This window comes from Pagrus pagrus (assembly GCF_965226575.1).
Source record: "Pagrus pagrus genome assembly, chromosome: 9".
Classification (NCBI taxonomy): domain Eukaryota; kingdom Metazoa; phylum Chordata; class Actinopteri; order Spariformes; family Sparidae; genus Pagrus; species Pagrus pagrus.
The window spans coordinates 24,375,183-24,401,193 of NC_140193.1; the positions used below are offsets into that span (position 1 = coordinate 24,375,183).

General features: G+C 41.1%; 2 protein-coding genes across 2 annotated transcripts; one reads left to right on the forward strand and one right to left on the reverse strand.

Annotated features, from left to right (window-relative positions):
- The first annotated feature begins 2,535 nt into the window (after positions 1-2,535).
- On the forward strand, positions 2,536-7,100 carry fzd5 (frizzled class receptor 5). The gene has a single exon (XM_084361486.1). It carries the CDS (start codon positions 3,231-3,233, stop codon positions 4,983-4,985), a length of 1,755 nt encoding a protein of 584 aa, XP_084217612.1. The 5' UTR covers positions 2,536-3,230; the 3' UTR covers positions 4,986-7,100.
- Positions 7,101-7,596: 496 nt separating this feature from the next.
- Positions 7,597-21,924, reverse strand: ccnyl1 (cyclin Y-like 1). The gene is made up of 11 exons (XM_084361166.1): positions 21,795-21,924; positions 20,927-21,114; positions 19,085-19,159; positions 18,694-18,737; positions 17,722-17,822; positions 17,276-17,311; positions 17,126-17,177; positions 16,046-16,165; positions 14,351-14,517; positions 9,427-9,589; positions 7,597-9,234 (listed from the first exon to the last, which is right to left on the reverse strand). The coding sequence occupies exons 1-11, from the start codon at positions 21,854-21,856 to the stop codon at positions 9,118-9,120; spliced, it is 1,125 nt and encodes a 374-aa protein (XP_084217292.1). The 5' UTR covers positions 21,857-21,924; the 3' UTR covers positions 7,597-9,117.
- Between the last annotated feature and the right edge of the window lie 4,087 nt (positions 21,925-26,011).

Genomic DNA, 26,011 nt, shown 5'->3' on the forward strand with positions numbered 1-26,011 from the left:
TTTTGTCCTTAAATGAACAGTTCATCCAAAAATTATTATTCAGCAATTATCTACTCATCCTCATACGGATGGAAAGTCAGCTCAAGTTTCTCACACAAAACATTTCTAGAGCTTCATGGCAAAACAGCATCACAGCATCCTCCTAAACAACTGAAGTAGATGGGGACAGTGAAGACTGTTTTACTGTGAAGCTCCAGAAATGTTTTATGGACTACCAGACATCATTTGACTTTCCATCATATAGGGTTGAGTAGATAATGACTGAATTTTTCTTTTGGGGTGAACTGTCCCTTTAATTGTTTGGCCATAAGTAGTTAATTTTTGATAAGTTAACAAAGTAGATTCATCTTTAATAAAAAATGACTTTCCCCTTTTTGCCCCACACTGTGTGTGGTCTTGTACTTCTATCTTCATGAGGACCAGTCTGAGTTTTAGACTATGATGCGAGACTGATTGTGTTATCCGTTGTTTTTATATAAGGATGTTAATCTGGTGTTCTGATTTTCCTCCAATGGTTGTTTGGGGATTAAGACCTGGTTTTAAGGTTGATGTTAACGTTAGTGGGAAAAGGTAACAGTATAGGTATGGAGGTTTGTCCCGTGGTTATCTGATCAGCAATGGATGCAGGTCATGTCTCCATGTGCTCTCACTTAAGTAACCACAAGTAATCACATATGTATGTATCTGTGTGTGTGTGTATGTTTGTGTGTACACATGATAGATTGATCTCATCCATGCTTGAACTCCTCGCCGCTTGCTTTCCTTTATCAAAGTAACCTGAGGGAAGGTAAATCAGGCTGAGAAGGATTTGTCTTGGCTGATACACTGAGCACACACACAAACACACCCTTTGAGACCTTTGTCCCCAAGAGAGCGTTGTGACCTTTGTCCGATGTGGGATATGGCTCTCTGTATGTGTGTGTGTGTGTGTGTGTGTGTGTGTGTCGACAGAGCAGAGTCATTAGATCAGTAATCAAGTGCCACAGATTTATTTTAATTATTCTGATTCAGCACTCAGCTCTGTGATGTTACACTGACTTGAAACAACAGGGTAAGAATACAACAGCCTGCTATGATTGCATATAGTTCAATGTCTGTTGTATGTGTATCATTAAAGGTGTCTGTCCATCAAGTCCTGTTGTCATGTAAGCACAGCCAACAGGAAATGACAAACACAGTGTCGGCTGATGTTAATGACAAACTGAGATTAGTGTTCGGCCAAAAGTCAAGGACAGGTTTTCTGAACAAACATATAGTATACATCATTTTAATAGCCTATTCCTCTATACATACACCTCGGCAATGTATGATGACATCAAAAGGACAGAAACACTAAATTGGTCCTGAAGAAAAAACAGAAGATTTTGGACTGCAAACAGGACTGCAAATATAACTGGCTGTTTGAGATCAACAAATGATGTAAAATGGACATATTGGATAATAAATTAGGAAAAAAGTAGTGAGCAAAGAATGTTCATAAAATGAAAAAGAAACCAAAACGGTGATAAACAGCCTGCAAGTATGAGAAAAACAGGTTGAACTACTATAGATGTTATCAATAAAGTGGATCATTGCAAATGTCACAGAATGTAACTGTTGCTGTGTGTGGTCGTTGATCGGGGTGTCAGTGGGTGGGGAGACTTTATCCATCATCTAATACCTTCAAGCTCTCTTGGAAAACTCCTACCTCCGAATGCAGGAAGTCATAAAACAGCCTACAACTCACTGATGCGTTCAGGTGCGGATGGTGGACGATAAACACAACATAACGTGCTTAAGTAGTTTTGCGGGGGCTGCCTCTGGGCCTATAAATACTATGACTATACACTGTAAATGAAAGAACTAGAGTTATAACAAATGGTTGATCAACCAGTTAGTCAGTCTGCAGAAAATGAGTTGCAAAAAGTTTGATAATTGACTGTTTAAGTTATGGAGCCTATGAAGAAAAACGTTCAATATGCCTATAGCATAAAATTATATAGTAACAGAAAACCTCCTCGTGTGCTTCAAAATTGTACCTTAAAACACAAAGGTAAATTACCATCCTGCAGAATCACAAGGATGCTTGACGTACATAAATCACAGTGGTGAGTCATTTGGGTCGTCGCTGACATTAAAATTAAACTGTTGTTTTTGACTACTTTTTAAATTGAGTTAGATTATAAAATTGTGTTCAGTTATTTCATTGCACTTCTCTTTTTCGTGCCATTATGTCTATAATTGTAGCCTTTGTGTATTTTGCCTCACATAAAGAATGATGATGGTATAATTCATAAATCCCAAAGTGGAAACAAAAAAATGTGATAGGATATTTATAATTTCTCACGTTTCACTTCATAACTGTTGATTTGTGGATGTTGTTTTCATACTTCTTTTCCGTATCTCTTACACCAATTGTGACATTTCCGACAGGCCGTGAACGCAGCAGTGTGTGTGATGAGGAGGTGCTGCGGGCTCGGCGGACTTTACTCCGTCCTGAGGCTCAGTGGAGGCTGCAGCCGCGCTGCTCAGCGTCACAACACGGAATACGTTCATGCTCTGGAGAACTGCTCGGATTATTACTGTTTCATTCTGTTTCCCCGCGGAGGCAGCAGACATGACACCTGTGAAACTTTGAAAAGAAGGAGCTGAATGTGTCTCAAAGCTTTTTATTTATTTTTTTCATGACTGACGGAATAAACCCGAAGAGGAGACGTCAAGTGGATTTCACACACGGGGGATTCAGGCGCAGAGACATTTTTGTTGAATTGTGATTTTTGCCTTCTTGGGACGCTTTTACGCTCTTTCACCGACCGTGAATCTCATGATGCGACTTTTTTCTGGCGCGTGTGACCTGCCAGGAGCGAACAGGGCTGGTAAAAATGTTACAGGGTCGTTAAATTTATTGGAACGTGACCACCGGAGATGAACTTTCTCCGTACTGCTCGCGGGAGCGCTGGTGAATGATTGACAGCAGAGGCTCTCCTGGCGCACTGTGCACCTTTACGGACAAACTGGATTTACTGTCAGGAGTTCAGCCTGTTTTGTTTTAATCATTAAGAAAAGGTGCACTTTTTCTCTTTCCTGGAGCAGAATGAACCTCTGGTCCTGATCTATTCAGCAGAAGAAGTTTTGTTTTCCCAGGCATCCGGGATGGACTTCTAAATGAAAATAAGTTGATTTATTCTTATTTCCTTGCTTTATTGACTCTAAACTTATCTTTCTAACACAATTCAATACTTATATTCTATATGGCATCCACGGTGAGGCATGTGCCATGCAGCCCGGTGTTCCCGAGGCCCCTTGTGCTGCTTCTGTTGCTGCTGTTCCAGTATCCTGGTCTGACGTTAGGAGCCTCCAAGGATTTGGTCTGTGAGCCCATAACTGTGCCCATGTGCAGGGGCATCGGCTACAACCTTACCTACATGCCCAATCAGTTCAACCATGACACCCAGGAGGAAGTGGGCCTTGAGGTGCACCAGTTCTGGCCCCTGGTCCGGATCCGCTGCTCTCCAGACCTGCTCTTCTTCCTGTGCAGCATGTACACCCCCATCTGCCTGCCAGACTACCGCAAGCCACTGCCGCCCTGCCGCTCTGTGTGTGAACGGGCCAAACGAGGCTGCTCCCCGCTGATGAGCCAGTACGGCTTCGAGTGGCCCGAGAGGATGAGCTGCGAACAGCTGCCCCAACTGGGCGACGAAACCCTGTGTATGGACCAGAACAGCAGTGAGACCACCACCCTGGCTCCACCCTTCCCTAAACCAACCCCTAAACCCCGGACCAGACCCCCCAGCCCCCCGCAGTGTGACAGGGAGTGCCGCTGTCGGGATCCCCTGGTCCCCATCAAGAGGGATCCCCACACTCTGTACAGCCAGGTCCACACCAGCCCCATACCCAACTGTGCCCAGCCCTGCCACCAGCCCTACTTCTCGGCCGATGAACGCGCCTTCACTAGCTTTTGGGTGGGACTCTGGTCAGTGCTGTGCTTCATCTCCACCTTGACCACCGTTGCTACCTTCCTCATTGACATGGAACGCTTCAAGTACCCAGAGAGGCCCATAATCTTCCTGGCTGCCTGCTACCTCTTCGTCTCTTTGGGTTACATCATCCGCCTGGTGGCAGGTCATGAGCGAGTGGCATGTGGTGCCAGCAACAGTGTTGGTGGTGACCAGCTGTATATCCTCTACGACACCACTGGTCCAGCTCTCTGCACCCTTGTCTTCTTGTTGGTTTATTTCTTCGGCATGGCCAGCTCGATCTGGTGGGTGGTGCTGTCCTTCACTTGGTTTCTGGCTGCAGGAATGAAGTGGGGCAGTGAGGCCATCGCAGGATACTCTCAGTATTTCCACCTCGCCGCCTGGCTCATCCCCAGTGTCAAGACCATCGTTGTCCTAGCTCTTAGCTCTGTGGACGGGGACCCTGTGGCCGGAATCTGCTATGTGGGGAACCAGAGCCTGGAGAATCTGAGGGGCTTTGTACTCGCACCTCTTGTGGTTTACCTCTTCACCGGCTCACTTTTCTTACTTGCCGGCTTTGTTTCCCTCTTCCGCATCAGGAGCATCATCAAGCAAGGTGGCACCAAGACGGACAAACTGGAGCGTCTAATGATCCGCATCGGACTCTTCACGGTGCTGTATACTGTACCCGCCACCATCGTGGTGGCCTGCCTGGTCTATGAGCAGTACTATCGGCCCAGTTGGGAGCGAGCCTTGGCCTGCTCCTGCCCATCTGAGCGCCAGCGCTCGGGCGTGGGCCCAGACTACGCCATCTTCATGCTCAAGTACTTTATGTGCTTGGTGGTGGGTATCACCTCAGGAGTCTGGATTTGGTCAGGGAAAACCCTGGAGTCTTGGAGGAGGTTTGTGGCTCGATGCTGCCCCTGCTGGCTGCAGAAAGCCACTGCTCCTCCCTCTATGTACAGTGAGGCTAGTACTGCTTTAACTGGACATACTGGAACTGGGCTGACATCAGGGATCTATCATAAAGCTGCTCCATCCCATATATGAACTGAGGCACAGTGACACGTTTTAAGAGGACTGATGTACGGTCACCTGTCTGGATACTGTGAAATAAACTAAAGTATCCAAACACCCAGAATGTGAGTGCAGACACACATCTGCTAGATGTACTTGTGTATCACTGAGCTCTGAGTCTCAGCTCTCACAAAAAATAGACAATTGTGACAATATGAAACACATTGCTCCAAAAGATACAGAAACTAAAGAAAATCCAACACAGAATATTTAAAGGGAAGTCTGACTTTTGTGAAACTGACTCTGGTCGTGGAAACAGATGAAGAAACTTAGAGATAAAACATCCTCAAAGCCCACACTGACGTGGATCCATGATGGAATCACACATGGTTCTTTCTATCTGCTTACCCTGAACACTGAGACGTAAACATATTTATTTATGTATATATTGTATAATTTTTCTGTAAAAAGAAAATTAAATTAGCTGTATAGTGTGATGTTTAGTATGTAACCAACCGATGCCACTGCCACAAGCTATGTTTATGACACCAGAGAAACAAATCTTGCCTGATTTGAATTGTATAAACCTGTACATAAATGTGCTGTGTCAAGTCAGTACTTGAGTGTGATATCTGGAGTGTTTTGTGTGATTTACAAAGTGAAAAGCGCTGAGAAACTGTCCTCGAATAGGTTTTCTCAGACTTGGATTTATAGAATAAAATAAAAGTATTAGAATAGAAAGAAGGATTTAATTCTTTAAAATGCATACCGTTATACGCACAGTTGTCACTGAAGTCTGTCTCTGAAAAGTGTGAACTAGTTTTGTCCATGTGTGAAGGAACTGCTGTGATCAGGTTCAGGCTGCAGGATGAAATGGTCCATAGCCTTTATCCCCACCTGCTGGTTCACAATGGAACTGCTCACTTAATGTGCTCCACATATGGGACCCCCTAGCAGATCAACATTGGACCACTGACCCTCTGTTGAACAAGATTTTCTACCAAAACTGTCCAAAATAGGTATGGCTTACAAAAACTAATGGTAACATTAAATCTACTATTAAATAATTCTCATTTTTCTCAATGATGTATGTTGTGGCAATCCTGCTTGGTCTCCCAGAGGAACCATATCAGGACCCTGGACCTTACTTTGAGAACCTCTACTCTTTGAGTGATTTCTTGCAATGGACTGACAGATCTCAGGGTCATGTACTTTAAAAAATTTTTTTTTTTAAAATACAGATTAATCAACAGACATTTAACCAGCAAAAGTTTCTGTCATAAATCAAATAATTACTAAAACCATTTAAAGCAAAAATGTCAAAAATCTGCTTCTCAAATCTAAGAATTTGCCATTTTTTTGTTATGAACACTGTTAATGAATATCTTTAAGCTTTGGACTGTTGGTCGGACAAAATCATTTTAATTTGATGACGCTGTCTTGGTGACAGGCATTTACATTCTTTCTGATATTTTATAGACCAAAAAATAAGAAGTAGATTGTTGTTTGGACAAAAAAGCACAACATTTGTCATTATTTAAGACAATTTCTAGCATATATAAGCACTTTTGGAAAATACTGCTTTTCCATCACCGTTGGCTGTGTTTACATTATTTAGATATGTAAATCTGTAGAGTTTGATGTAACCATACTATAAGTTAGTTCTAGACAACAAAATCTTACAGGCAGGGATCTGTGGTCTAATGTGGATCGGTCCCACCTCACATTTTGTGTTCCAGAGTACAAAAACAGACCACAAAAATTACAAATGACTCACAGCGTCAGTGCAAAAAGTGACATTAGAAGACAGAATGTGTACTAAATGAGATATAAAGATGAAGCATATTGTTTTCTGCCCTTTCCCTCCCTGCTGTGATATTTTCATTCTATGTTGTTGCCCAGTTGTGTTATATAGACTACTGTGTGTTCACATGCTAGGCGTTTTCTCTAATTTATTAGGCTGACTTGTGCGAGTGGATGTGATGATATGAATGATGATGACTGCCAGTTAAGTGTTGGTAAAAACTGACATTTAGGTTTATTTGTTTAAATGTAAATCTGCTTTCATATTGATAGAGTTACTCAAAGGATACACAGATATTGTAGATTTTGATTCATATTGTGGAATTAAAACTGAGTTGATCTTGAGTTTGGTGCATGTGTCATGTACGTCTGTGTGTTTCAGCCTTTACTGAGGTTTCTACACTGAAGAGCACAGCAATTTCCCATTTCAGTGGTTCAAGTGTGCAAGAATAAGGTTGTGTGGACCATTGTGTCTGTGTATTTTTGAACTACATCAGAATGTGTGCTGAACCTCTACTAGAAGGAAATAACATTTGTTAAATTGCTTGATCTAAAAGTTGATTTTGCCACAAAGATTTAGTGGTAATTAGGCAGCAATTACCAAGCAACATATTTAAAATTTCTTTGAAATTACACCCAAATGGCCACACTAAATACCTAAATACCTCAAACTTTATCAAAAGTGGTTTCAGGAGAGGTGTTCCACATTCACCACACACACCAAACCCTGTAACTGCCACCGGTTATAAACTAGTTGTACTGGTTAAACTGGCAGCACAGCTGGTCAAACACATCATTGTCACATCATACATACAACACAAATTATTACAACATATCTTTGTTACATGATTAGTGTTTATTTAAAATACTCCATCTGCAAATGTTTGTTTTAATTAAAAACAAAGATAAATTTCACAGCTAGTAGCCTACATAGTAAGCAAAAAGGAGGGGAATATCCATCAGTCTCTTTTCCCCCTCAGTATCTATGTAGCTTGCTCGACAGCTCTGCTCGGGGCCTGGGACAAGCATCCGTTGACGGGTTCTTTGAAGTGGGGTCAGGATGGCAGAATTTGAGGAGCACAATACGGAGGCTGGACAGTGTGGACCCAACCTCAATTTGTCATTATGTCAACCTTACCGCTATATCGAGCCATTCCATAGCAGTGACCACCTGAGTATATCTGAAAAGTGAAACTGATCCCAGATTGGCACTCATGATTTGCAGACACGTGACAGCTGATTGGAGGTTTGTTAACTTCAGTCCACTCTTGTGGAATAGTTCAACAGTCTGTGATCTGAGACACGCTGTACGCTCCATCCAAATTCAAATGTGTAGATTACTGAAACAGAATCCAGCACCACGGGAATGAACAGTAAACGGGAAGTCTTTTTTACACTCTCAAAAGTTACTTTTGGTATTAACTTTAATTGACAAGGAACCGCGTTTGCATTTGATGTGACATGCCTAAAACAATATGTCTGCTGATATTCTATATTTTCTGATTTTTAACAAATCCCATGAAACTATATGATCCCAACTATAAATTGACCCCACTAACAAGTATAGTCTGTGTACCCAAAGCCTGGTTCATCAGATTCCTCTGTCATGGAGCTTCAGTGTTGTCCATAAACTATTAAAAACACATCAGTTTGCACCTGGCTGACATGTTCCTTCATTCCTACCAACACACACAGACATTGTAGTAGTGTACTGTTTATTTTAAGTCACTCCCACACCTCCTGTAGTAACTACTCACTAGCATATGTGTATTGGTCCACCACTAAAAATAGTGGACCAATACACTATCTCCTTTTTGAGTAATGTTTGATTATGGCTAATGTTTAAGGAATTACTAAGCCTTTCTAAGAAATGAATTGATATGTGACATAATATGTGATTTACAGTCAAACAGACAGTGCAGGCATTTCATAAAGTACAGATAGAGGGATTTAAATATTCTTGATTTTAGTCTTTTAGTGGGATTTGGTAACAACTAAAAATCTAGAATAACACCAGCATAATCCTTCAAGGCTGCATTGTTATAGTCCATATGCTATCCCTTGGATATGACTGCGGTGGAGCAATTCCTCGTTAACACTTTCTTGGGGAAATAAGGGACAAGTAAGAAATAAATAAGGGGTTTGTAACAACAAGTTGTGTGGGGAAGGTTTAGATAAACACCTCAATTTCACGTTTAATTTCAGAATCACGCAGCTCTACAGTCAAACTACTGTTTGGTCAGGTCGTACTGTCGCATTTCAAGGCTGAATCCTGCCTGGTGTGGCTGCGTTGACCCTGTGAGATGACCGTCCGGAGCTGGCTGTGGTGGTGGGTAGCTTGGCTTTGGAAACCAGACCTGACCTATGACAGCACAGCGTTGTAGTGTCGTATACCTATCAGGTTGTCAGCGCTGAAGGATCGTCTCATTGCTCCTCGACTCAGGTCCTTGTACTTGTCCTCACATAGTCTTGAAATGGCCTGAAGACAAAAATAAAAACTCAGTTACTGAAAAGTTCTCATTGAAATAGTGGTTGTGCTTTAATCTGAGGTGCTTGCATTTTTAGAATAAGAGTGCAGTCTGCTTACTGCAGAGCAAAGAGGAAATACTGCAGGCGCAACGCAATGAAACAACCTGCAGTTACTGGTTGAGGTGTGAGGACGGCAGCTTACCTCTAGTTTCTGGGCGCGCTGGTTGTTGAGAGGCTCCAGAGGGAAGTTGAGGTTGTTGTCATCAGCCAGCTGCCGCAGATCAAAGTAGTACTTGGCATAGACACTGGCTGGCACGTTGATATTAAACTGGAGAAGTTCCAGGAAGTGGCGCTCCATCTCGTTCCTAGAAGGTAGAAAGATACCTGAGGGTTATCCCAGATGGACAATACTCCCAAACAGAGGTTTACCTCTACTCTAACACGGAAGCTGATAGTAACTAGGTTAGTAACCTACACTGAGTGTAACAGAGGAGCAGAGGATTAGAATCCTAAAACACCTGGTGAAGAAATAAAAGCAAACTTTAAAAATTAAAAATCTCAGCAAACCATTTAACCTCCTCACATAATTGAACAAATCTAAGACGCATTTCTTCGCTACATACGGTTATTCAAAGGACAGAAGGTGCATTATGTTATAAAATATACAAAACCAAAGTTTTATTCTTGAAAATCTTATGACAATTCTTTTAACAATCATGAGTGTCTCTGCTGATGTTAATTGTAAAAAACAAACAGAAAAACAAAAACAAAACACATATTCCTAGATTCATTTTGTCATCCAGAAAAGCCACTGCAAAGGGCTGCGTCTAACAATTATTTTCATTGTTGATTTATCTGTTTATTATTTTATTGATTAATTGTTTTGTCTATAAAATGTTAAAATGGTGAAAAATGTTCCCAAAGCCCAAGGTGATGTCCTCTAATTTCTTGTTTTGTCCACAACCAAAAGATATTCACTTTACTTTCATAGAGGAGTAAAGAAACCAGAAAATATTCACATTTAAGAAGATGGAATCCAGAGACCACAACCCCCCAAAAAAGAAAAGGACAAGGTATACCCTGAGACGTGAATGCTCTTCTCTCGTGTCCCTACTGAGGCTGTGGCTTATCACCATCTTATTATGGTTTGATTGACAGTACCCCGAGTTGAAGACTTACACTGAGCGCAACACTGAAATGAAACAAACATCATTGTGCACCGACTTTGACTTTTAGCATAGGAAGTGCTCATGGACACTGAATCAAATCTCTTCCACAGAGATCTCGCACACACACGCAGGTACTCAGACATGTATCAGTGCCACAGTTCATCTTTTCTCGCCTGCAGCCTCCATCATCCTTCCTCCTCATCATCACAGCCATGAGAAAAGCCAAGGGAGGTGGTCGCCAAGGAGATAGCATCTAGGATGCTTTGTTGGTCAGCAAAGGTGGATAGAGTGAGAGTGTGTGTGATGTCTGGTCTCCCAGGGCAACTAATGGAGTGGGCGAGAGCCAGGGCCATTATGTAGAAGCAGTGAGAGCACTTGAGACCCTCCCCTGCATTTCTGTCTGTGTGTCTCTCTGTTTCCCTCTCTACTCTTCTTGCCATCCCTCCATCCAGACCCGACTAGGCGCACAAAGACACTTCAATGGTAGCAATGAAAACAGGGTTGAGAGAGTGTAGGTCAGACATGTATGCATGTATGTGTGAGTGAGTGAGTGAGTGAGTGACAGAGAGAGAGAGAAAGAGAGAGAGAGAGAGAGAGGGAGACTTGATTTTTAACCACCTTTATTAAAGCATGTCTACCAGATGTACCACTGTACATTAGGGTTGGGCAATAAGTTAAGACTTTCCAACCAGCCACCCTCAGCCCATCAATCGGCAATTGCTGATATATTTGCACAGGTGTGTGCGCATCCCTGCGCTCCTCAGCCGGCAGGGATGAAGTGGATTTGTATTTGCAGCCCTGTCTACACACCGCATCTTCTGAATCAAGGTCACTAACAAAAGAGTAATATTTATACTCTTCCCTAAGGCGCGCAAAAAGCCAGTCCCTCAAACAAGAACTCAGGGTCCACCAGCCCTGAACCCTGCAACCTGTTGCGTCTCGTGGGCCAAGTAGCCTGTTTAGCCTGGCCAAAACGAAAATTCATTAGAACATCTCTGTCCTTGGTCCGACCAGAATACCTAGGCCTCAGTATGTGAAGCCCCTCAGAGAACCCCACTCCCATCTTCCCACAGACAGCAGAGAGTAAAGACAATAAAGACAGCAAACAATGACATTCAACACACACCTGATGTACAGACTCAGGCATGTTACAGAATACATAGCCCTCCCCCACATTATAATCCACTTTAGACAGAAACATATTTGTTGCCAGGGCCCCATGCAACACCCTCCGTTGCAGATCCCCTGACCTCTTAGGGAGAGGGAGCTTATACAGCACCCTCCACCTAAAACCTGCAATCATCTGTCCCTCAAGGTAGCGCTGCCACTGATTATTGTATAAAAAGTTCTTGACCTTCACTAACGCTGCATACAAAACTTTCCCCTTTACAACATCCTCAAAAAAACCTTGGCTCGGAGAGGCAAAGGACAGCAGCTTTCCTTCTTCCTGCCAACCTTCTGGACCTGCCACCAACCTCAGCACTGGGAAAAGTGGAGGCCTAGTGACACTAGCCCTATGCAACATTTCCTGTGCTGGGTCTCCCCAGCAAAAATCTGCGCAATACAGCATCCTCTGGGCTGCTTAGAGCCTGAGCCTATCCACCCTCATGTACTGGCAGATACAGTACTGCAGCTCTGAGCCAGTGATGACTGGACCAGAAGAAATTTACCAGTCCTCTGTAGCTTCTCCAACAGTCCTGCAGGTAGAGGGCGCACTCACACTAGGCAATCCGTGTCACGCCCAAGCAGGTTTGACCGCCAAAGTCCAAAGTTTTTTTGACTAGTGTGAATACTGTGCTCAAGCACGGTACACTTCCTTAGCCCTGGCACAGTTGGAAGAGGTGCGGCTGAAGCAATATGAGCGCAGGCCAGTGGTAGACTGGGGAGTAGGGACAATTGTGCTTTGGCACAGTACGAAGCAACTGGGCCAAGTGTGAGTGCGCCCTAAGAACCGCCAGCTTGTGCCACAGTGAAGAAGCCACCAAAACGATGATCGTCAGTGTCCAAACTCTGTAGGAGACCTGAGAGAAGAGCCACCTCCACTTTGCCAGCCTCATGGTTATAGCTGACAAGGCCCCATCACAGTTCCTACTGACACAGCCCTCAGGGCCCAGGTACACCCCTAACACCTTCAGCCCCTGCCTTTTCCACCCAATACCCCCTGGTAGCTGTGGGACCTCCAACTGCCTCCACCCCCCACACTTCCCCAAGTTCACTTTGGCAGATGAAGCCTTTAGGTAAGTCTGAAGTGCACCTACTACTGCCTGCAGGTCATTTTAACCAGCACTGACACATCGTCTGCATAGGCTGAGACTACAATAGGGGTCTTAAAAGCTAACTAACCAGACATGAGGCCCCAAGTAACAAAACATTTGCCAGCTCCAAAAGCAAGTAAAGCCTGAAACAGGTACCCATGGTCCACCCTGTCAAAGGCCTTCTGCTGATCTAACCTAAGAGATATCATGACATCATCATGTCACGCAGGAGATTCAGTTTGTCATAAATTGAACGTCCTGGTACACAGTAAGCCTGGTAACAGTGCATTATTGTCTCCAAGTGTCCCCTTAGCCAGTTTGCCAGACTCTTGGAAACATTTTTTAAATCAACACAGAGCACCCCCACCGGCTGCCAGCTCCTCAAGTCACTTAGATCCCCCTTCTTAGGTAGCAGAGTAAGGACTGCCCTGCGACAGCTGAGTGGTAGCTCCCCTACGCAAAGGCACTCCATCACCTGGGCCCAGTACTGAACAGAAGCTTTTATAAAAATAAGCCGGCAGACCATCCCCACCTGGGGAACGCCCAGACACCACCTGTGACACTGACTCGCTCAACAGCCAGGTTTTGCCTCTGTTCTGGAGTGTTTTGCTTCATAAGTCTTTTTTCAACATCCTTTATGCTACCCTCCATTCCTTCCAATTGCTCTCCTCATCTCTACAGTAGCAAAAGCTGTATATAACTGACAAAAAAGTCAGATTTGGCACTTTCCCACATCCCACCATAACCTGAGCAACTCCAACTCCTCCTTCCTTTCTCTCCAATCCACCCAAAAATCCTTAAAAATAGAGCAAAAAATGGGCATCTTGCAAAAACCTCACATCAAATTTCCAATACACAGATTGCCTACGAGCTGGGGATATATATTCAAGAGACACTAGACTGGAGATGTTCCGATACCATTTATCATTTCTTAAATAGAACCGTTTAAAACAATAGTGCAACGGCAACTTAAATAAATCTAGGAATAAATAATTCCCTTAAAACTCACTCGAGGAACTCCTTTGCTTGAAGCACTGCACTATTAAGGGTTAAATGTTGACGGCAATACTGTGTCCACCCAGTATGCAGACTCAGCAAAGACATGGGGCACACGTCGGTGGTCCAAATGCCAGCAGTAAAGCTGACTGCCTGCACGTCTTTCAGCCTACATGAAATGTGTTCCCTCACTATCTCATAAGGTTTAGAGAGAGCAGTTTTGTTGCGCTCCTTCACGTGATGCTTTATAGGGTTGCTGGTGTTGAAATTGGCAACACTCACGCCACCACTTGAAATTACAGCCTTGCATATTGAACATGTCACCGTTTTACTGGTGGGGTTATCCGGTATAAAATATCGCCAAATAGCTGACATGATGCTAGCTCTGTCTGACTCGCGTCAAATCTTCTTCTTTTTCTTCTTCAGAACAGCGCAACTTCCTGTGTTGGTTTTTAGAGCAGTGAAGAAGAATTGATTTCCGGTGTGTAACGTTAAGCAGAGCTAACGGGGAAGTAGCAGGGTCTGGTTTCTAAATTACAAACTTTGTAGAGTTTTATTGTCTGTTGTCAGAACATGCCATCTAAAGTGAAATTTTCTATGATGCCTCCCCCCACAGGAATGACCTGTGATTGAAAAAGGTTATTCTGTGTCTGTCTACATCTTCCTTATTTTCAGTGTGTTTGCTATAAAAAAACGACAGACGTACATGTCCTCCACAGTGATGTCTTTAAGGATCTGGCAGTAGTCGACATTCCACACAGCCTGGTCATCCCAGACTTTAGAAGCCAACAAGATGGCTCCCAAGACAATGCGCTTCCAGTTGGCAGGGCAGATATCCAGCTCAGCGTAGGTTAGCAGGCGTTCCAAATACACCTTCAGGAAGAAGAACAATTAAAGGTCAAAATATTAATTTGGAACTCACAAAGTTTTCATAGTTGAATATTACCATGGAGAACAGTCAGGTTGATGCTGGCTTATGTCAAAGTTCACATACTATGAACCAGCAAATTTCCCCTATACATGTGTTTTGTGGTAATACACATGTAACTGTATTACGGGCTGAACACACTGCCTGCATGAGCAGCGCTTGTGCGTGTCAGATGCCTTGCTTTATATTTTGGCGTCCATGTTAATAGGTTAGAGCAGACACAGTTGCGTGAGCTGCTCTACTCACGCGTGGGAGGCAGTTGGAGGTCCCACAGCTTTGCTGGTTCGTGTGTCAAGCGGAGTCTTGACCTATTTTTACCGCGATATGCGAGTGATTCTCGGCAAAAATAGACCTGAAAACGACCTGTAGACAGTCATATTGACATCATACCAGCATTTCACAACAGTTTTAATGTCTACACCTGTAGAATATGTCACAGACACGAAGAGAATACACACAACAGGGGAGAGGCAGTTTTTTCCTGTGCACTGTCTTTCTTTCCCTCTCCCGCTTTCAACAAGGGTAAAGGAAAATCACAAAAGCATTTTTATTGATAATTATTAAAGGCAAACTCCATGTAAGAAGATAAGGCAGGTAAGAGACACGCTGCAACAGCAACGCTGCCTGTGTGGACACACACACACGTATGTGAGCCGCAGCAGTTCAGAAACGCAGCCGTCAAGCACTATACAAGCAGGCAGTGTTTTCCACGAGTTAGACCACTACTTTACAAATGTTGCATCTACTGTTTATTTTCTTGTACCAGCACAGACATTTGAGGCTGATGGTATGGTCTTATTTTTCTTTCATACTTTACTCAGTGGAAACAGACTAGGTGAGAACAAATGAAAGGAAATGCTACTAACTGTAAAAACTAGAACATTATGGTGATATAAATTCAGGCTTGCTTGCTATTTTGAAAACAAGATGATTAATTTGCTTTGCTTCAGAGTCTATTTTGACTCACATTGCTCTTTGATCGCTACATCCTGCAACATATCTGCACAGTCTGTTACAACATTGAGCAAAAAAAACCAAACCTGTGAGATTGGTCTTATAAAAATCCTATTCCTATTTATTGAATGCAATCAAGGATCCATCTACTCCTAGCCTCAAATGCTTTTGAATCTTCTCTGATGTAGAATCTGTGTTGTGTGATCATAACACAAACACTCACCTGTGAAGTGGTATTTGGGACAAGTCAATTTGTAGACATTTACTGCCCTCTGGTGTCCAGTTTATAATAATAACAGTATTTAACCTCATGAAGTCCACCACTTGCTGCATACAGACTGAGGCATCTGTAAAAATGTCCTGATACGAGACTCAAAAGGTCTATAATAACAATAATATACTATAGACGGGAGTGTCTGATTTGAATAAGACTGCCTAATATGTCCTTAAACTCAAACACTTAAATTAGGTGTCCAGTGTCAGTGTGTCCACCACAGCATTATGAAGAGACATACTTACTAGAGTGACAATGGCGCATTCTGCAGTCAGCTGTGCAGCACTAAAGAGTGTTCTGACGAAGCGGTAGATCACTTTGTGTTCTGGGTCAACACGGGAGTATTCATCTGGTACTGGCTCTCTCTATATGGGACAAACAGTTCACAAACACACACGTCTGAGGGAAGGAAGTCATCTACTCTGATATGTCAGAAAGGTACTTTTTGGTTCTGGTGTTAAAATCCATTATCAATTTCTTAAAACTGGAATATGCACAAAGTGTTACATTTTTGATTTTTCCACCGTTCTAGCTTCCAGTTTGCACCAAGATCAATTTCTTAAAGGACATACCCCAGGTTGAAAAATACTGTCCACAAGCAAGCAGTCATATAGTTGTAATGTTTGTTTCATTCAAGTGTTACTTTTACAAGTGTGATAATGTGATAATGTCAACATTGATACTGGGTTTGTCCCAAAATTCCCTTGTACCCCTCATCTCTATTTGATGTCATCTGAAGATTGGACTGGCCCTTCAAAAACTCACATTAAGGAACGGCAGTAAAACAACTTCATTGTAGAATGAGACACCACTCATGCCTCATTATCACAAGGTTAGAACCGAATGGAAACCATTTATAAAAGCCACAAGAGAGGATGAGAAAGGATAATATTTTCCTCTTGGTTTTTTTTTAACTAGTGAATCACAGCCTTTTTTAATGATGCGCTACTTACCACTACGGTTCATGTTATTTTAACTGTTGGCACAGTGTTATGGACAGCCCTTAATACCAGGCAGTGCTGAACTACCTTAGTTTGAAACAAAAGAGGGAGTAAAAAGAAAGAAACTTTTGTACCAGATCCCATCTCTGATCTTGTCACATTGGTGGTCAAGGTTTTCCAGTTGTGAGGTTTATATGCAAGTACTGCAGCAAGATCTTAATGCCACTGACTGGTTGGATAGATGGACTTAATATATGACAAATTACTTGATTAATCAAAACCCCTGGCTTGAAGGAATGACCCTTCATTCACCTGTCTTCCTGATGGGAGCAAGGTGCTGAGACTCTGAGACTGAGTTTGAGGAAATCTCATCAACATACTCACTGATAAGGGGTGCAACTTCTCATCAAAGATATCCAGTGACCTGTCCGAGTCCCTAAAGAACACATAACATACTTCAAACACATACCAGCTTTAGCAATACAAAAATCCACAAATGACATGATTCAGATTAAATTATAAATGTGCACCAACCTGTTTTTGATGTGGTAGTATATTGCTAATGTGACACTGGAGAGAAAAGAGAGGAAAATTGTGGAAAAGACAAAAATTGTGGATTAATTTTGGTGATTTATAGCTTCAATAAAATCAATTGGAGAATAGTATCATGTGTGTCTGACTGTGTGGTGTGGACAAACAATTGCACAGATCCAGCAAGGAGGCTTCATTTAAATACACTGAGATAATCCTGAAATGTTGTTTTCGGCTTCACCAAAATTATGTCAATACAAAGGACTGTACTAAATTAGGCGTAAGAACAGCTGTTTCAGTCATGCATCCATGAAGTATTACTTCAAGATTACCACGCTGTGATGCAACAGGATTGTCTCATGCGAAATGAGTGACTTTTGGACAGCACAGCATTGTGTGTGTGTGTGTGTGTGTGTGTGTGTGTGTTTCCGTGTGTGAAATTCTCTCACCATTTGATTGTGCTTTTGAGGTTTGGCTGGCTGACGGTGTTGTCGTCGATGAAGATTGTTGAACAGGAGCTGTATTTCTTTGACATCGGACCAGGAGATACCTTGAGATACCGAAATCAACAACATGTACTGATCAAGAGACAGGAATCAGTCTTTATGGCTGAATTTACGCTGGTTTGACACTCGAGAAGCAAGAAAAAAATAGGTACTTCTCTGCAGCTGTACCGGCTGTTGTAAACTGATGTACATACTTGTCATATATGATGAGATATTTTGTGACTCCTTTGGTCATCAGTTTTGGCATTCATAAGATTGTGTTTTTTCTGGTGTATCTTCACTTGAGCTGGATGCACTAGCCTTATCTAATTACTGGGCATTAGCAAATACTGTCAGTAAAATGCCACCATTCTGTTTTCATACAGCTTTAGTGCTCTAATGTAGTATCATGGGGTTTTCCATACTGACAGCAATATAATTCTGGATTAACCCTTAACACTTGCATGACAGTCTGGATTTAGTTCAAAATTAGCAAATATAGAGACGTTTAGATCAAACAAAAAAATACCTATGCAGAGGCAACAATTAATTCATAAAGCTACCTTCAAAAACCCAAACTGACTCATTTTAATATCAGGCTTCTCAACTGGAATTCGTGGCTTTGAAGGAAAATAATAGCTCAAAAAAATTACGACCGCTCACAAAGATTTTTTACAGATAGTCTGAGGTTCAGTTCCAGATTTTTTCATTAATTTGATGTTTACTGGATTTTGTTACTTTGACATATCCAGTTATGAACAAAGGTATTGATTGTTGTTGTTTGAGGGGTGAGAGTTAATGAGCTATTAGCATTTTCCTGTTCCAAACATTTGTTATTATATCTGCCATTAAAAGCCCACTTTCTGTTGACTTGTAGTAAAAACAACATAACTTAGCATATACATTCAATTAGGCAATCAAATTTATGACACTTACATGGCTGATATGATTTATGTGGTTGCTTTTCCTCTTGTCTCGTACTGTAAAGGAAGACAGATGTTCAACAAAAGCCAGGTTGAAGCAGGAATCGGTGTTTAGTTATACTGAAACAAGGTAACAGTCAGAATCACAAGTAGTATAACACCAGAATTGTGTTGGAGATAGTTTACAGTTAATTAAAGATATCTACAACAGCCTGAGAATAGAAAAAAAGACCCGTTTTAATAACTTATGGATTTGATTATGTGAGATGCCTGTGGCTCCAGCAAGTAATGACCATTTTAATCAAAACAGCCAAGGTTAGACAACTACACACCATGCATTGTTGAAGAAGACAGTTAATGTGAATCACTGCTGTGTGTGTGTGTGTCATGTTACAATTGCTCACCGTCTGTCTGGGACTTGCTCAGGAAGATGGTGCTTGCTCGGGCGTGGTCCGATGGGTTGGACTCCAGGGCCAGTTCTGAGGAAACAAAAAGCACACGGAAGTGTTTTATAGAGACAATCTGTCAACAAAGGGCAATTTGTGTGCTGCTCAGCTCTCACTGCTGAGTAGTGGAGAAGCCAAAGGAGAAAACAGGAAACCATTAGCTGACACAGTGATCAAGCTCACACACTATATTGTGTATTATAGCACACAGTATAATTCTGCTGATTATCATTATCCATTATAAATAACTACTGTAAAACAGTCAAACAGACTTGACATAAATCACCAAACAAGACCGTAAAAACATTAAGTTGTGAACTGACTCTGCATAAAAAAGGCTATCATTCCTACACTGTTCACTTGAAAGTCAGGTTTTAACAATCTGTTGAAAGATATTTTTTTCCAGTTACTTTCAGATTTTACTGAACATTTTACCAATCACTGTGTGTGAGCATAATAAGCACACGCTTACGGTCTACCAGAGATGGGTATGATTTGCATATCAATATTCCCATCAACCAGCAGACAACTGTTTTTAAAGCAAGAATAGATTGACGAGTCTGTTATCCAAAATGTAAATATCAGAGAAGTATTATGTCACTATCATACAACGCTTGCTACTGTGTGTAAAAAAATCTATTATTTTGGCTAGAGGATAAAACAAAACAAAACACAACTACAATAATCAACCTTTTTTTATACATTACAATTATACATTACATTACATGGAAATGTTTTGGTAGCTACTGTATTAGACCAATCACTTGTGTACTTTCAAATAGAGATAGAAGGGCAAATTCAAGCAACGCAAACATGAAGACACTACCAGTTTAAACAGGACTTAGTGAACTGTGTTCGTTCTCCAAATCTGTGCAGACAGTACATTACATAAAGGACAGAGGATTAGGTGATGGCAGCCATCTGTGAAGTGAGGACAGTAAGAGGAGACCCAAGGAATGTACGAAGGACAGTTGGGCAGCTTCTGACCCTTGCCCTGCCAACAGCGGTTCTCGCCAGACTGGAAGCACGCACTTCTGTCTACAATAACATGAATGGAATGAACACTACGCATGTCTGGGAGTCAAAGAGGAGTGGTGGCCCTACGACTGATAGTACTACAAAACTGGGCTTGGTCACCGAGTACACTCTGAGTACTCTGTTTATACTGAATTTGTCCCCCGCCCTGATCAATAATTGGCCATTGAAATAAAGCTGAGGTTGGGAAAGGCAGGGCATTAAAATGACAAAGGGCTTGTTTTTACTGCTGATTTCTGAGAGGTTAATGTGGCTCAGAGAAGAGGGGGGGCTTGTTTTCTTTATAAATGTCTGGATTTGTAATGTGATGCCAGTGTAATCACTATGATGCAGTGCCCATCTAAATAGTGCTGTCTAAGACTGTTCTCATCATCAGTGCAATGCTGGCAGCAGGATGGCAATAAACACGTCTGGCAACTTGGCAACAGCTAAAGAGCCTGTCTGTGTGTGCATTTACCTGCTGTGTGAAAGAGTGTATCATCAAGTTGTTGTATATTGTCAATATTAATGGAGGGGATCCTTATACCGATACAAGAAACTGAGTTGGTGTGGACATACTGTGTGGATATCTGCTGATTCTGTCATTAGTTTATGTACTTTGGAGTCCTATAAGGGACTTCTTCACTCTGGCAGGGCCTGGACTAGGAGGAAACTCCCCCACAAACACTATGGGTGTGACGTCCATGGGATCCAACACAGGAAAGGAAAAATTAAGTTCAAACTGTCTTCTCATCACATGTGTTTGAGTATCAAATGGACACCTACCGTCAGGGACCTCTCTGTCGCTGATATGCTGCAGGTAGGGCACGGTGTTATCATCGCTCACTTCGGTGCTGGTCTGGAACTCCTCGAGCCGCTCCACCGGTTGTCTCGAGGGTAGTTTGGGGCTCGACTCGGGCGAGACGCAGCATGACACCGTGTTCCCCATTCCGACACCGGGCGTAAGCTTCACACTGTAGCAGCCAAGACCAAGTAGTGCAAATATTTCTAGCTAGCTAAAGTTAGCTCCCCCCAGCCTCACAAACATTACCACGCTACTGTCGGAGATAGCGCAACACTGTTTGAGTGCTAAATCGCCGCCGTCCACCAACTCCCAGGAATCGCATTCCTGTCCATTTGTGGGTATGTAGCTTAGTGTAACAGTCAAGAGGAGTTAGCCGGACAGGCTCGCTCTGTTGTAGAAAATAAAGTGTTGTCTTATACAATATTCGACGTGTTACTGTAATAACAGGAAGCACTTAAATGCAGGTGGTCGTCAATTCATTCATTCATTCATTCATTCAACATGCTAGAGTTTCGCTGCTAGGTAGCTAGCCGACTAGCATCATAGCAAGCTAGCTAACAAGTTAGCTTGTCTCATTAACTTTTTTCTACTGCACCGTAATTCCACCTTTTGCTATCGTGTAAACACCACCGACTCTACAAAATAAACATGTTAGGACCTCAAGCCGTCAACTTCTGGTTAATACATTTCATGAGACTTCCCAAACAAGCCCACGGATGTCTTCTCGCACTCGGATCAGTGTACAGCCCAATCCAGCCCGAGGTTTCTGTGGCCTCCAGCAGAAAACCGAGGTAAAAAGGAGAAAATCCAAGTCTGTAGTGGAAAAGTTCTCAATGAAGTCAGACTGACCAGGCCTTAATCCTGTTCCTAATTAAACAAGCAACTCTGGTTACTGGCCCGGACTCCCCCATCAGTGCCGACTTGTGTTGGATGTACTCCCCGCCACCACCGCCGTCTGTTGAGGAGCTCACAAATGGCACAACTTGGCACGGATGTAGTAGCCCCGCCCAATTGGGAATTCCACTCACTCCCATTGGCTGACAAATCAAAACAAGGATCCTTAGAAGTTGTTCATTGGTTGAGGGAGCTGTCTGTCGGAGACGATTTAAACCGATGAGATGTATTTACAACGCTACTATTTTTGTATCATCACCGACCCACACCCTTTTTTGACAATGAAAACACAGACCCGTCCTGTATTGTACTACCTACTGTCAATCAGTACACCCCTCCTCCTCATTCAAGCTTTAAGAGAGAGATATTGGTATACTTTGGCAATATTGTATAAAACAATATTGTATAAAACATTCATGCCAATAAAGCTTGTTAAATTGAAAAATTAAATTGAGATACAGGAGTGTCTTGCTCTTATTATTATATTTATTTTGTATCTTGAATATTATATATTTTATTGTCTTCGTTCCCATTAAATAGTTCAAAATATGATTCATAACATTACTAATATATTTATCTGACTGGTACAGTTACTAGTTACTTTTTAAATAAGATTTAATATATAAAACATAGGATCATTTTATAAAATACGATTAATTGCTACCCAACAGAATGGACATAGTTAAAATTAACTCCACCTTGACCCACAGCAACATATTAATGCATAAGTAAGTACTATAATTTTATTTTTGATACTTCAAGTATATTTTAATGATAATATTTTTAAACTTTGACTTGTAATTGAGAATTTAGTCCTCCATCCTTATACAGTTTTCTGTAATTATTATACTTTTTGCAGATAATGAAACTCCTTTCTCTTAGGCCAAGTACTCCAAGGTGTACTACTACACTACTGTCAAAATGCATAGTAAAAATAATGAGAACGTGAAACTATGTAAATTACTCTGAAAGTGCCATTTTTCGAACCTTTAGTAAACAAATGGTAATGTAGCTCTTCAAATGGCACTTAAACTGGCAACGGACACCTTTTTTCTCTAACATATTATTCTGAAGTAAATACTGATTGCACGGTGGATTGGCTTTAGAAGAATGACACCATCTGCATTGAGATTGGATACCTGTAAATTTTGCTTTCATTATGCCCTTCAGCCTGCCCACCGTGATTGAATTTTTCCCACATAAATGAAGGATGAATTACAACACAAAGGAAATGTGTCTGCCATTGTGCAACCAAAAAAAGGAGAGGCATTGTTTTCCCTGGTCGCTAACCCCAGGTAACAGTGGTACAGCTGGAATAACTGTGAGAACTCTGTACTGCAACAGAAAAAGAACGCTGCTGATGACGGAGGCAAGGAAGGTGAAGAGGGGGATTGAAACTGAGGTAAGAGTGAACGGATCGGCATTCACTCAATGGAGACGACAGGTGTTGTGTCAAAGTCTGTGCCCCTGTTCATATGAGTTTGGTAAACTTACCAACAGGACTTGATCCAGCTCAAAACTAGCATTCTTTCTACTTGATTAGTGAGTAACAAAACCTGCCTACTCTTTAATGCATCCGGGTGTTTCACCCTGTCTTTGCATAGAAATGACATTGGGGTTTTCTTGGTCAAATTGGGAATCTTACGGTTGTTTTTTGCTTTGGACAGTAGTCAGGCCGTTAGTGGTAGCCATGTTGCTAACGCTATCTAACGCTAAAGGCTTTTTTTTTTTTTTTTTCTTTTAAATGGTCCATTGTACTCATTTATATTTAAATGTACTTTACACCTGTACTTAAACTGTAAGAAAGAGTAGTAAATACCATGAAATCATCCATTATATAAAACAAAGAAATTGTAAACTTCTTTTTAAATTCATAATTTACCCAATCATCATCAGTGTCTTTCATGAATGTATTGTTCATAAGATTGATTCATTCATAATCAATACATAACAATCTTCAGGAGCAGTTTATTGCGACATAGCAAGTGTTTACAAAAGAGTGATGTAATGCCAGTTTAACACTGCCTGATAATGGGCTGGTATAGTTTTATAATGTGACAAGGTGGAAACAAACAGTATATAATGCATCATTTGGTGACCTCGTCTCTACAAGATACTATACAATACATGGCATTTGAAACTTGTAAAAGAGGCAATATAGAAACTGATCACATTAAAAGTTAGAAAAATGTTATAACTGTTCTAGAAGGGTTATGGTTATATATATATATATATATATATATATATATATATATATATATATATATATATATATATATGCTTTTACACACATTGATAACAATCTGTTTCATGCACAAATCAGCCCTAGCCTGGGTATAAATTATTCTGGCACAGAAATCAAAACACTTTTTGTTTTGTTGGAAAGATATTGTGTATTCACATCACAAAGTTCGGCTCACTATATCAAATCAACAGAAAAAAGATTATTACTAGATATTTGTTCAGCACCAGCACTGGATGTATGAATAACAAGAGGTGGAAATGTTTTTTTTTCAGAATATACTTACAAAAGTTTTCATCTCAAGTTTCTGAAGGTTTTGAATGTTACCCACACATTGTTATTTCCCTGGCACCGATTACTCCGTTATTACTAAATAGGGGTTCTACCAAATAAACTGTTTCCTCTCCTTTTCAATTCAATCCTTCAAATGCATTACAGAAAGATTACTTCTGCATTTTGTTCTCTCCACATACATTTCTTGAAACATAATGCTGTAGGAGGTAGGAGGAGAGCAAAACAGGGGCAACATGTACAGCTACAGTACATGCTAATGTGTTGTGGGTCAAAATGCGATGATGCATTCAAAGCCTTCTGAAAACTCCCAAGTGTGAGGTGCTGTGTGATTTCTTTAGCTCATCCAAACCTTTAATTCAATATACATTAAAAATACATACTGTTTACTGTACAATATCAAAATGTTTCAAACTGAAAAAAATAAACTGGCAGAGCTACCATGAACTGATGTTCTTTTTGAAAACACAAACAAAACATTTTAAGGAACACACCCTTATTGTTAGAGCGACCATTAGCACCCTCAAACCTTGTCTCACCTCATTATTGAAGTTTTAAAACTTATTTTGTGAAACACAGAAAGAGATTTGCAATCAAAACAATGTTAACTCAAGGTCCACAGAGCTCTCAACCAAACAACCCATCTCTGAACGGAGAATTGTGTTAATATTTCTTGTCCATATATGATTAATGTGCTGAGTGAACTCCATCTGCTGAAGAAGAGATGCATTTGAAAGTGTTGGAAAAAGCTTTTAAGTGGACCTTGAGTTATACTGATTTTGTCAAACAACTATTTCCAAAGTCAAGAATGAACTTTGATGTAGTTAAAAAACAATCGTTACCAGGATATAACTCCAACTATATGAGTTTGCTAATTTCACACATCAACAGTGAGCTGGAGAAATTATTAAGAATTTGGAGTTTATTTTTTACCCCAAAAATGTCAAATATTTATTTTTAGAGAGAATTCAGGTTCCTAATCGTAATCCTAATCCATTTTATACATGGGATAAGGAATAACTAACTTAATGTTTGATCTAATGTCAAAATTAAATTAAATAACTCTATTTAAGCCTTTTCATAAAACAAATAACAGTCAAAGTACAATAAAACAAATGTAAAAAAGCTTCCTGTGGAAGGAATAATTGTGCTTTCATTTGATGAATTGGAAAATATAAAAAAAATTACTGATGGAGCCATCTCTTCTTAGGTCTATGAAATAAAAATACATCTACATTTAACAACATAACCATATGTGGCTGAGTTTGAAGCCACCAAGGGTTCTGCTATGCAGTTTCCAAATAATAGAAAATATATATACATATATAAGATGTGATAAATGTTGTGGACCCGACTGCTCTCAACAGACTCACTCTTCTCTACAAACACTCACTGTGTCAACCCTAAACAGAGTATAGCTCTCTGAAATATAACATATCCAGCAAAGGCCTCTTCTCATACACTTAGCTGCCATGACGGTGGTAGGCCTGGTGGATTACATGAATTCACATTGTCTTCTATTATACATTAAAGTATGTTACAAATATGCAAAGTTGTTTTCATACAAGTCATGAGAAATGTTTTTCATATCAAATAAACAGAAATACACAAGGTCTACACATGCTGTAGCATCTATGTA

Excerpts from the sequence above, each read along its gene's own strand:
- fzd5 (XM_084361486.1), top strand. The coding sequence starts at position 3,231 with ATGGCATCCACGGTGAGGCATGTGCCATGCAGCCCGGTGTTCCCGAGG.
- ccnyl1 (XM_084361166.1), bottom strand. The coding sequence starts at position 21,856 with ATGGGGGAGTCCGGGCCAGTAACCAGAGTTGCTTGTTTAATTAGGAAC. Across the intron at positions 17,312-17,721 it reads CTCAAAAGCACAATCAAATG|TGTCACATTAGCAATATACT; the intron begins GTGAGAGAATTT and ends TTTTCTCTCCAG. Across the intron at positions 9,590-14,350 it reads GACATCACTGTGGAGGACAT|GAACGAGATGGAGCGCCACT; the intron begins GTACGTCTGTCG and ends TCTACCTTCTAG.